This window comes from Antechinus flavipes, chromosome 2 (genome assembly GCF_016432865.1).
Source record: "Antechinus flavipes isolate AdamAnt ecotype Samford, QLD, Australia chromosome 2, AdamAnt_v2, whole genome shotgun sequence".
In the NCBI taxonomy this organism is placed as follows: domain Eukaryota; kingdom Metazoa; phylum Chordata; class Mammalia; order Dasyuromorphia; family Dasyuridae; genus Antechinus; species Antechinus flavipes.
In genome coordinates, this window is record NC_067399.1 from 640,270,653 (window position 1) to 640,283,567 (window position 12,915).

At 49.2% G+C, this 12,915-nt stretch overlaps 1 protein-coding gene across 1 annotated transcript in view; it reads right to left on the reverse strand.

Annotated features, from left to right (window-relative positions):
- Positions 1-1,378: 1,378 nt before the first annotated feature.
- Positions 1,379-12,915, reverse strand: part of C2H15orf39 (chromosome 2 C15orf39 homolog) — a 30,595-nt gene continuing 19,058 nt past the window's right edge. Inside the window, 2 exon segments of the mRNA XM_051982219.1 lie at positions 1,379-3,251; positions 11,728-12,915. Of these exon segments, the coding sequence (XP_051838179.1) occupies positions 2,854-3,251; positions 11,728-12,915 (1,586 nt within the window). The 3' untranslated portion in view covers positions 1,379-2,853.

Below are 12,915 nucleotides of genomic sequence, written 5' to 3' on the forward strand. Positions count from 1 at the left end.
TGGAATAACAATGTAAGGCAGAGTACAGAAAATTGGTCTTGGAATCAGGAAAATTTGGGTTCAAACCCTGCTTCCGACATTTCCAAAGGGGGTTACTTAACTTCTCTGTACCTTAAAGAAGTCCGTAACACGGAACTGGAAACTGAGGGGATGCCATCCGCTGGGGAACGGCTGAATAAGCCAGGTACTTGAATGTAATGGAATATTATTCTCTAAGAAATGAGCGGGCTGATTCAGAAAAGCCTGGAGACTGACACAAACTGAAGCTGAGTGAAGTGAGCAGAACATTACACACAGCAACAAGATGTGATGATCAACTATGATAAATTTAGCTTTTCTCAGCAACAGTGATCCAAGATAATTCCTATAGACTTGGAACAGAGAACGTCTAGAAAAAGCAACTGTGGAAACTGGATATGGGTCAAAACATACTTTTTTCATGTGATTTTCCCTTTTGTTTTGATTTTTCTTTGCAACTATGACTAATATGGAAATGTTTTAAATGATTATATATGTATAACCTATATTGGATTGCTTGCTGTTTTGGGGAGAAGGCAAAGGGGGAAACTCAAAATTTTACAAAAGAATGTCAAAAACTATCTTGACGTAGTTGGAAAATACTATTAAGTGAATTAAAGACAAAAACCAAACCAAAACCCACTCAGAATTAAGTCCACTAGACTGGGTCAAAGGTAGCTACCCCAGGAGCTATATATACTGAATGCTATATATATATGTGTGTGTGTGTGTGTGTGTGTGTGTGTGTGTGTGTGTGTGTGTGTATGTATTTTTTTTTTTTTTGCTGAGGCAATTGGGGTTAAGTGACTTGCCCAGGGTCACACAGCCAGGAAATGCTACAGGTCTGAGGTCACATCTGAATGCAGGTCCTCCAGACTTCAGGGCTGGTGCTTTATCCGCTGACCACCTGACTGCCCCTCTAGATACTCTTTTACAGGGTGGGGACGTGGCTAGAAATTATGTGGAAAATCTCCAGATGGTACTCCCAAGCTTGACTGCCACGGAACAGTGGCAAGGTTGATTTGGTATTTTTTATCCCTGTATCCCCATGTACCACAGCACTTGTTCTGGACTCCAGATTTTGGGTGGCTCCCCTTTCTCTGGCGATTTCAAGCCTGAGGAGCGCACGATTCCTTATTTGATCCTCACAAGGGAGGACGAGGAGATTGGTGAGCAGGTGTATAGAGAAGGAAAAGGGCTCCCCAGGCTCCCAGGCCGTTCCCCAGCTACCCCGGCGTGCTGTTTGTGGGAGTGGTCAGTGGAGGCTGATCAGGATGGCAAGCAGACCCCCCCCCAGACCCCCAGAACTCCTCCCCCTGCCCCGGCCGGCGCCCTCCTCTCCCCAAATCACCACAGCCACTTCCAAAACAACCCAATAACTTTTATTGGCGTGTGCCACCGGGGCTGGCCGCCTCCTTACAAAACATTAAATAGTGAAGGGACTGACTTGAGCCGAGAACTGTACAAACTGTACACACACAAGAGGCCCGTCTGCGGTCCTGGGCTGCAGGGAGGGGGAGAGCCAGGCTGAGGAGTGGGTAGAGGGGCTCTGTCTCCTTGGACGTGTGCTGATTCCCAAGGGCCAGCTTCCACAGAGAAGGGGCGGGGAGGACTCAGGCCCTCCCTGGAGGAGGCAGCCATGTGTCTTGGACAAAGCTGAGGGGAGTGTGGGGCCGACTCCTCCCTCCTGGGCCGCAGAGATGGCATTTCTCAGGAGCTTTTAGCGGCCACAGCGTTAGAAATGTGTCAGGCTCTCCGGGCAGACTGGGGCCAGGCAGGATACCCTGATGGGTGTGGCCCCTGGCCAGGAAGGGCCCAGAGCTTTTTAAGTGCAGGTTAGAGTTGCCTTGGTACTCCCCAGGGCTTCGGAAATGCAACTGAACTGAGAGCGGGCCTGGGGAAGCTGGTTGGCCTTCCTGGGGGACCTCAATTTTTGTCCAGGGCCTGGTGAAGGGCCAAGATGTCAGCCTGTGAGAGTTAGCTCTCCTTAGTGTTGGGGTACGGGGCACCTCGGTTTCTGGTGCGTCCCTTCCTTTCAAAGGTCCCTAAGCAGACTCCTACCCAGACCCACGACTTCATGGCCAGAATCAGTATCTGATCACATGGGTCACCATGGCAAACTCTCACGCCCAAGTATCTGGCAATGTTTTTCTTCAGCTCAACCAGATATTCCAGGGTGGGATCTGTAGAAGTAAGGGGGCGGGGGGAGGGAGCGTAAAGAGGGAAAGGGGTCCTGACTTCCCTGGGGAATTTTGTGCTTTCGGAGGGCCCCTGGCAGCTCCCCCCTCGCCACGTGCTACCTGAAGTCAGGGCAAGCTGGGGCAGAAGCAGCAGAGGCGTTTGTACCTGGGTCTCTTGACTCCATCCCAGGGCCGAGGAGGAGCAAGAACGGGGATACCTGGAGGAAAGATTTGGCCTGGGGCTAGTGAGCGGAGGTAGCAAGCCAAAGAGAAGGGGGCAGAAGAAAGGGGGAAGAGAACAGAGGACCAGCCTAAGGTTCAAGTCCTGAGGGACAGAAAGCAAGGAGAAAGTCTCCAGTTCTCAGCCAAGTCCTTGCTCTGGAGAGAAGGTGGAAGGTGGGGAGGGGAGAAAGCCGAGAATCCCGGGCACTCTGGTGCTCAGCCTGGGGAGGCCGGCGGGGCATATCGCCAGGCCCAGGCCACCCCTGGAGCTAGAGCTGACCTGCTGGGTCGTCCTCCCGGATAGCCAGGGAGCGCCGGCCCGAAGGCTCACGTCTTAGCTGAGCAACAGCGGGCACAGTCTCGGGACATGAAAGCTCGGACTCTCGGCCTTGGACGGACCTCCCGGGCCCAGCAGCTCACTTGGTGAGGCTCCCTACCCTACCAGCTCTGGGTAGGGGGGAGGCTGGGCCTGTGCCAGGCCTCTTCGTCTGCCCGTGGGCAGTGGCAGGCCGTCCTGCCAGGCCGCCTGGAGCAGGCGATGGAAGCGGGCACGGAACAGGGAGCCGGGGAGCCCAAGCGGGGCCTGGCCTTGGGTCTCTTCTCTAGGTTTGGCGGCTGAGGCTCTCTCTGGGGCAGACTCCTTCTCAGAGGTTGCCCCTGGCTGTCCAGGCTCCTCGGAGCTTGGGCCAGGGGTCCCCCTCTTCTTCTTTTTGGTCTTGGAGCCCCGGGGCTCCAAGGTGGCTGAGACTGAGCTGACTTCTTCTCGGAGCTTGGAAACTTCTGAGGAAGCAGCTTCTGCCTTAGCTTGGGGGCTCTGCCTGTTATGTTCTCCTGGGGGGAAGAAAAGAATCATGCTTAGGCAGGCGCCTCAGGACCAACGGCGGCCCCGTTCTCTCCCCCCGTCCCGCCCTCCTCGACCCCTTGTGGGGCCCTATCTAAAACCGAGCGCTCGGTTCTCCAGGCGAGCCCCCCATCTCCTCCCGAGGACAGGTGATGCAGACAGAGATGGAGGCATGAGCACACACACGTGGCCACCCAGAGGGCATCCTTCCGGGCACACAGCATGGCAAGGGAGGGGCGGGGGAGCTGCCCACGTGGCTACAACACAACGTACCGCGTCCTCTCCTCCTCCCCATCTCCCCCCAAGCCCAAGGTGTCTGGAGAAAAGGAAGGAAAACAGGCAGGGAAAGCGGAGCGGGAAGAGGAGGGCAGGATGGTTGTTTTATTAAGCTTTCTTCACAAAACGGTACCTACTTGGAGGCATGGCCGCCAGGCTGTGAACAGGAACCTGTAAGAAATAAAGGTGGGGTAATTTTATGGAGAGAGGGAGGGGGAGCCCGAGTCCAGGGGGAAGGCCAAGAGAGTCTGAGTGAGAAAGTCACCTCTTTAAGCGAGCTGGGAGGGGGCACAGGGAGCAGAGTAGGGATAAGCACTAATCACTGTCCTTCCCTAATTCCCAGTAAAAGGAATTGGGCAGAATGGTCTGGAGGGCCCCTTAGAGTGAAGATTCCAAGTTTTCCTAATGCTGGGTATCGACAGGCAGAGGTGTCCTCCTCCATCACTTACACGGCCCTTTTAAGGCTGCCAGTTTAGTCCCTTCTGGGCCCATCTGCAGTCCTTGCTGGTCTAAGGCTTCCTCTTTAAGGGGACCCTCTGCTCGGGGCGGGGGTACTACTGCTTCCCCACCACCTTGCCACACAGGCTCCTCTGGCTTGGGGCACTGTCTATAGAAAGCTGGAAACATGCACTAATTGTGCCAGGTGGGGAGGAGGACGGGGACAGTTTGCACCCCAAACCCAGTTACTCAAAGAGCCACGACTTGGATAATGTGAGTCGCCCCCCCCACCACATCCAGGTCCCGACACCTCTGCTTTGGGAGCTTGTCTCTGGACACTGCTGGAGCTACAACATACATCACCTGACAGCTACCCTGGTGACTGACCTCTTGGGAACTTAGCCAGGCTGGTCCTTAAGACAAGAGACACAGAGTCAAGTGGTATTAGAGATGGAGTGAGGGACTCACGGAGGTCGGGGGGACCCAAGGGCAAATGCAGGACAAAACTTCACCTCTAATCACCCCTTCCTCACTGTGTGCTGGCGAAGAGCAAAGGAGACAACTCGTGGAGGGCGAGACAAAGGCAAACAGCGGCTTCTCCGAGGAGTCCCCATCCCAAGTCACTGCTCTGCATCTGGGGCAGGGCCGAGTTGCCCAGAGGCAGAGTTCAGACAAACAGCCCACTCCCACTGAAAACATATTCCAGTACCCTCCTTCAGGTGGGAGTGACTCAAGCTACGCACGATCCAGCTCAGAAAGATAAAAATAAAAAGCGACCAGCCATCAAGTTCCCTGGAGTCTCCTAAACTTCCCACCCAGACGTGGAAGAAATGCTTTTAGACTCTCCCTCTTGGCCAAAGAGTCAACAGCTGAGTCCTTTATCAGGCTTCCTGGGAGAGAAGTAACCCCCGATGTACCATGTCTGGCTGGTGTTGTGGGAAAGAGAGGGAGGGAGAGAGAGAGATGGAGGAGAGGGAGACACAGAGAAATGTCTGAGCGGAGTATCATTGGTATGAATGTACGTATGTAATGTCTAAAGAGGAGTCTCATAGGGAGGGAACGTGTGAGAGAGAGGCAGAGAAAGAGAGAGAGAAATTTCATAGGTGAAGCCCTAGGGGTAAGGAGGAGGAACCCTGATTAAATCTGGTTGACATTTTAGAATCATTGACTCATAAAATGTCAGAGCTGGAAGAGACCTTAAAGTCTACCAGACTTTCTAATGTTATTGCACATACTTTCAGATGAAAAAAAAGTACTGATTTGGCCTTTCTGATTTTTTTCTTCCTCACCCCTTTCTTTTATTCCCTCCCTCTCCCCCCTTAATTCTTCAAGGAATGGCTACCTGGGATGGAGGAAGAGATACAAGGGAAAATTCAGATAAAAGGGTCGTTAAGGTTTACCAGCCTCTGACATGTACTAGCTATATATGACCCTGGGCAAGTCACTTAACCCTGTCAGGCTATTTGACTATCTCTGCCAAGAAAAACCCACATGGGCAAGAGGAGTCTGGACAACTGAAAAACAACAATCACAACAATTTTCCCTTTCCACCTAAAGAAAGTTTGCAGAGCAAATGAAGAGCACAAGCAAGGTTTAGCCAGTTGAAGAGAATACAACTTTTAGAGCACTGAATGTCCTGATTGTAAAGCTTTCTTGTTTGTTGTCCACTATTAGAATAAAACTGGTTATTCTTCCAAAATCAGCCATGATTGAGGCCAGTAGTTCTTAAAAGTTTTTTCAACCTGGTGGCTTGTGCCTCATAGCTACAATGTATATATATTGGATACAAAATCCAAAAAGATCAAAAGTAAATGTAAAAAATTATAAAGATCAAGTGGGACTCTAATGAAGAGATATGAGAAAATATTCCCAACCTACCCTTTGTGGAGGCAGGTGGTCCATAAGTGTTACACATTTTAATTTGGACTTTCTCAACTTGTTGGATCAGTTTTTCCTCTCCAAAAAACAAAAAAACAACCAAAACCATAATAACCCATTATCTGTCATTTGGTTGGCTGTCAGGAATAGTAACAGATATAGGATACTTTGTTGACATAATAAAGGAAAAAAACATCAGAATTATTTTTTAGAAAGCGTAATGCTAAAAAACATTTTGAAATATATGGAGACTTTCCCCTCCCTTTCCTGACAACTTCCTGAGGTTACAAGCCCGGTAATGTAGTCTCTATTTCAAAGGACATAACATTTTTGTCACTTTGTATAATTTCAGATTGCTTTTCAAAATAGATACTACTTCACAACTCTACCAACAAAGTATTAGTGTGCCTATCTTTCCATAATCTTTCCAACACTGATTTTTGCCATTTTCTGTCATCCTTGCCAATTTGGAGGAAATGAGGTGAAATCTCAGGGTTGTTTCAATTCACATTTTTCTTATTGGTAATTTGGAATATTTTTATGGAGTTGTGCATATGTGGTTGTTATTGGGGACTGGTCACACCTATTGCTGCTGTATCTTCATTTATCAAACCCTTATCAGCGAAAAATCCCCCCTTCCCCCCAATTCGGTCTCTTCTCTTCTTATCCTACAAGTATTATTAATGTTGTCTGTGCAATCAACATTATCTTTTGAATTGCCTCCATCTCCTGTTTAAAAATACATCTCTTACCCATAATTGTGAGTTAATTTGTTTCTCTAATTTTTAAAAACAGACCAATTTTTAAGATTAATGTCACCTATTTATAATGTATTCTGGAGTGTGCTTGACATTCCCCATATTGGTCTAAACCTAATTTCTGCCAGACTATGTTCCAGTTTTCCCAGCAGGTTTACTTGTTTTTTAATCAAATAGGTAATTATTTCCTAGGTAATTTATTTTCCCACTTTATTAAACACTGAGTTATTGAGTTCTATTGTTCCTGAATCTCCCTTGTCTAGCCTTTCCATTTACCTCATTATTCAACACCATGGTTTTGACGACTGCTGCTTTGTTATAGTTTGGGGTCCAGAAGTGCTACCTCCTCCCTACCCCGCCACTGCCCTAGTCTCTCTTTAGCCTTACTTCATTCTCTTCATTTCTCTTTATATTGAGATCTTTTATTTTTCCAGATGGATTCTGTTATTTTATCAAGTTCTGTAAAGTAATCCCTTGAATTTCATTGGTTTAGGATCAAAAATATAAATTAATTTTGGTAATGTTTTTATTTTTATTATATTGGAATGGCTTGGCCACAAGCACTACATATTCCTAAAGCTTTTTACGTTGCTCTTTATTCCTCACAGAAACAGTTTATAATTTAACCTATATGAATCTTTTGCGTGCTTTGGAAGGTTGGTACCCAGATATTAATGTATGTCATAGTTATTTGGAATAGAATTTTCTTATTATGGCTTCTTTCATTTTTATTATATAGAAATGCTATTGATTTCTGAGGATTTATTTTGTAGCCTTCAACTTTGATGAAACTTTTAATTTTCTCAGGATCTTGGCTGATTCCCTGGGGTTTTCCAAGTAAACCATCATATCATCAGAATAGTTTTTTCTCTTCTTTACCTACCTACCTTTATTACTTTCTCATTTTATTGTGAACATTTCCAAAACTATATCAAATAATAAATGACATCTTCCCACTATTGGGTGAGCATCCTTGTTTCACTTGGCATATTTACTAAAAAAGGTTCTAATGTATGTATCCCCATTGCATGTGATGCTATATTTTTGAGAAGTCATTCTATGCCTCCTATATTTTGTAGGATTTTTAGCATGAAAGTGTTGTACTTTGTCAAAGGCTTTTTTTCTCTCACTATCCTATCTTTCCAAATACACGCAAAAATAGTTATCAACACTCATTTCTTTATGATTTTGTGTTCCAAAATTTTTTTTCTCCCTCTCCTCTTTCTCTTCCCCAAGACAGCAAGCTATCCAGTCTAGGTTATACATATATAATCCTCAAAGGCTTTTTCTGAACTTATTGAGATGATTGTACACTTTTAAATGTTTTAACTATTAATATGATTAGTTATCAACAATGTTTTCCTAATATTGAATCACCCTTACATGCTGAATACAACTCTCCTCAATCATTTGATCATGATGAATTTCTTGGATAAATTTATTGTTTTGTTTAAAATTTTCAAATCAATATTCATTAATGATATTAGCCTATAGTTTTCTATGTTTTTTCTTTCCCTGGTTTAAGTATTAGGATTAACTCTCATAATAGAATTTTGATAGAGCTCTTTCTCAATTTTTGAAAATAATCTCTTAATATGATTTGATAGATTTCTCCCATGAAACCAGAAGATTAGGAGTTTTTCCCCTTTAGTATTTCCTTTATAGTTAGATCTAGTTCCTTTTCTGAGGTCAGGCTATCTCTTAACTGATGTTCTGATAATTTGAATATTTCATACTTTTGAAGCTGTTTATTTCTTTTGTGTTCTCAATTTTTAAAAATATATAACTATACATATTATGTTCAAGTAATTATTTTTATTTCTTCTGACATTCTTGTGTTTTCACCTTGTTCATTTGCTATTTTATTAATTTGATTTTCTACTCTCTTCTTTTAAATTAGATTAATTGAATAGCTAGGGTTTTTTTTTTTTTTCCTTTGACTTCCTCAGCACAGCAGTTCCCCAAATTTTTGGTCTCAAGGTTCCTTTATATTCCTAAAAATTCCACTCAAAGAGATTTTTGCTGGTTAAGGGGTAAGAGTAGCCTCTATCAGCCAAGAGCATAGCATATCTAAGAACATCTGTTTTCAAGGTCCTGCCCTATATACCCATTATCTAACTTGATGCTCAATAAGCAAGGTAGGAAAAGAGGGACTGTCATTCCCATTTGACAAATGTGAAAACTGAGGCCCAATGACGTGCCTGGGTCATGAAGTGAAGCTAGTAGAAATGGCTATTATCTATAAATATTTACTGTGTTATAGACGTTAAAATGTCTCAGGATGGAAATAGTTTGGACTTGACAGATGCCAGAAAAGTCCCTGGATCATGCTTGGAAAACCACTAGGCAATGACCATCACCAGTAGCAGTTTAGTTTCTGATTAACGAACTGAATGAATCATGATTGTGACTCTTTCTCTCGGGAACTCCACCTCATCTGTAGGCTTCATACGCACTAAAACTGGGTGAGCAAGTTCAACAAAAAAACCCTAGAAAACATTTCTTGGATGTGTGTGGGGCAGAAGTATTGGGGGAGGAAAATAGGACAGCTATCAAATACATTGGCTCCTTGTCCTCTTGGAGGTCACAGACTAATAGGAGCATAAGACACCGGCGTGATACCTACTATTCCGTAACGGTGACATAATGTAGCGCGATTCTCCAATACACAGTGTTAAGTACGGCAGAGGCACAAAACTCTCCGTGTGAGATTTACTACTTATTCACCAACGACCTAGAAGCTTTCACGGAGGCAGAGGCAGGCGAATCGAACTTTAAAGCACAGGTAGAGATTTAAAAGGTCAAAAGCTGGAGGGAGAACAACGTAGGTATGAGGGAAAACGTGAGCAGATATGGGACAGACAGCCGCACTGGGGCGCGATCGTGTCTGGGAAATCAGTGTGTCGGGAACAGGGAGCGTGTGAAGGAGAGCAATGAGACAGGAGGTTAGAAAGGTACGAGGCTGTATCAAAGTGCCGAGACCCTCCAATGAGTGGTCAAGGAACGGAATTTGAGAAGTGAGAGCAGGGGAAACAATGAAATCTTGGATTTATTGTTCTGACAATCATGTAAAGGTCAGATGGGGAGAGGGGAGCAGAGAGAGAGGGAGAGGGAGAAAATAAAAAAGATCCTATTATTTTTACTGTTAAAAAAACATTCGATTTAGTAGAGCAAAATTGTGGCCCCTTCCCAAAGAAGCTCCCAGGCGTATTTCAAAATTATGCAAGATTTCCTTAAAGATAGAACAGAGATAACATTGTTCAATGACCTTTTGATCATTAATATCAATCAAAGGATAAAACAGGGAGTCATATGTTTACCAAATATATTTGCCAATATGATGGAGAGCCAGTACAGGATCCAAGTCAAAGAGGGATTTCCTATAGATTATTTCAAGTCAATGGTCCATATGTCCCAACAAGCAAAGGGTCTTTAGGTCACTGGGATGTGGGGCAGTAGATCCGCTGTCCAGTCATCCTCAGCAATCCCCTTTGTGCGCCAAAGGTTCTCATCCACAACCCTCTCTCTCTCTTTCTCTTTCCCTACTATGAAAATCTTCTTGGAGAGCCCATAATCACCAACAGCCCCGACTCCAGTTATCAATTCTGATCAGCAGCCACACTCTAGGATGTAAGCAAGACTGTGGGAGGAGGTACTGTTCCCATTTGGCAGATGAGAAAACTGAGGCTCAATGACTTGTCCCCTAAGAGGGGACAGAGGTGACTGTTTTTTAAAGTGAAGAAGTGGCCTTACCTACTGAGGGTTGGGGGAAATGTTCAGTCCCAGAACCTACACTAACTATCAGCTCCACCCGGAGCATCTTCCTCCTCTGCCAGCGGAGGCGGCCGGTCAGTATTTATCACTTGGGAGGCAGCCAGGTGCTTCTCCAAGGCCCGGCTCCGGCAGCTCCCCCCTGGCTGGCAGGTCTGGAGAAGAGCCGGACGCTCGCTCAGCAGAAGCCGGCGCCGGGCGCACGTTCAATGAAGCGTGAAGGCCGGAGGACCGGTCATCTGCACCGCCCCTTAATTCGGAGCCTTGTAGTCCCCCCGGGGCTTCCCGATCAGCTCCCCTTTCAAGCTAAGAAAACCTAAATCTCAGAAAAGTCCAAGGCGATGGCCGGGCCCGGCCTCTGAGACTCCTTTCAGCAGCGCGCCAGCTCTCAGCCTCACGGGGGAGGAGGGAGCCGCGCCGAGGGCAGGGACGGCTCCTTCCGTCCTCCACAACCCCGAGTGAAGCGGGCAGAGCCCGCAGCTGCTTCTCGGTCCCTCTGACCCCACGTGCTAACGTGCCCCATGTCCTACCGGGTCACTGGGCTCCCAGACCCGAGGGAGGGCCCGGAGCATTAGGCCATGGTCGGTGGGCCCTCAGGACGGGTCTGGGACGTGTGTAAATCCAACCTTCTCTTTTTACAAATAAGGAAACTAAGCCCCACAAGCAAGTCACCGAGTCACCGCCAGCGAGTGAGGGGGAAACGCGGCCTCTCACACAGCAAACACTGATTAACCTCTCGGGCCGGGGATACAAAGACAACCCTCAAACAGTCCCCGGCTTCAAGGACCCCCTGGTGCCTCTCAAGCTACACGTTAACTTGGATCTGATTTTACTTGAAGCTTTTTTTTTGATCCCCAGATCCTAGAAGCTCGGCAGAAGGGACAGGATTAGGGCCGGGGAAGGGATAAAAGAAGTATCTATAAACGCCATGGATTTCTTGGTGTGTATGTATTTACGTCCATATATCACATGTAAATATATGTAATAGATAATATATTTCTACACATACACGAACACACACATACATAAATGTATCTCATACATACAAAAGCACAACTCTATAGTCGGAACCTCTAGGCTTCCTCCACAGGCCGAAACGAGGGACTGAGCCCAGAGGGGGTGGGGCGGGCCGATAGCCCCCGAGAACCGCGGCCCCCGGGCTGGGAGGAGACAGCGGGACCCAGGTCATTTGCGGCCGTCCCCCTCGCACCAGGAGCTCCCACGGGGATCCTGTGATTCAGCCAGCAGGAGCGGGGGGGCTCGGGAGGGGCCCCCGGCCTGGCGGCCCTGGGGCTGCAGCTGGGAGCGGGGGGCGGGGAGCGGGGGGCGGGGAGGGGGTGCTTACCCAGCTGTCTGCGGATACAGTCCCGCCACTGCAGGCCCAGCAGGTCCGGGTAGATGTCCGGGAGCTGGCGCAGCGCCAGGAGCTTCAGCATGCGGGAGGTGCAGCCGTCGAGGGCACAGTCCCGGAGCGCCCGCTCCTCCGACAGCGTGGTGGGGCGCAGCTCGACTCGGTGCTCCTGGAGCACGTGGTCCACCGAGGCCCCGGGCAGCCGGGGGAACAGCTTCTCCTTCACCAGATAGATGGGGACAAAGATGGCTCCCGCGCGCACCACGTGGGGGAAGGGGCACTTGTGCGTGAAGAGGAAGGTCTCCAGCTGGGCCAGCAGCTCCGCCAAGAGCCCCTTCACCCCGACGCAGCTCAGCCACGTGTCGCGGGCCCGGCCCTCGGCCGCTCGGGGCCTGCTCGGGCCCTTGGCGGGGGAGGAGGCCGGCAGCAGAGGTAGAGACGGGCTCTCGTCGGCCTCCTCCAGCCACTCTCGCAGCCTCTCTGGCGACGAGTGGGCCACAAAGTCAGAGATGGCGTCGCACAGGGACAGATGGAGGCCCGTGAAGTGCTGCTCGGGGCTGCCCGCCGACACGGAGGCGGCCTCCGGGCCCCTGCTGGCCTTGCCGGCGGCCGAAGCCGGCTCGGACGCCGCGGGAGGCGCGGGCGGCGTCGGCTCGGGCAGAGCCACGTTGATGCAGGTCACCTGCAGGGGCTGGCTGAGCAGCTGGAGGTTGGCAGACTGGGTGGGGGTGGGGGTGGGGGTGAGGGCAGGGGCGGGGGCGGGGGAGGAGGCGGGGGCCATGGTAGGCGTGGGCGCCGGCCGGAGGATCTTAAACTTGCGGAACATGAAGGCCACGGAGCTGTGGAAGCTAGTCTTTGGAATGGTCTCGATCATGGTGGGTACCAGGGGCGGGGGGGCGGGCAGCCTGGGCTGCTCTTCCTGGCCAGCCTGGTTCGTTTCTGCCCCGTCCGGGGGTGCTGCGGGCTCGGCGGGCAGGCCCTGGCTCAGGGACCCCTGGGAGAGCTCGGCCAGTTGCTTCTTGAGGCTCAAGTCCAGCGCCACCTCCTCCCTGGGCGGGCACTGGCTGCCCGGGGGGGGGCCCGGCTGCCCCTGGGGCTCCCTGCAGGGAGTCAGCAGCAGCACGTCGCACTCCTGGTCATGCCCGTCTTTCCCCTCGGCATCCTTGGGTCCCTCGCCGTAGG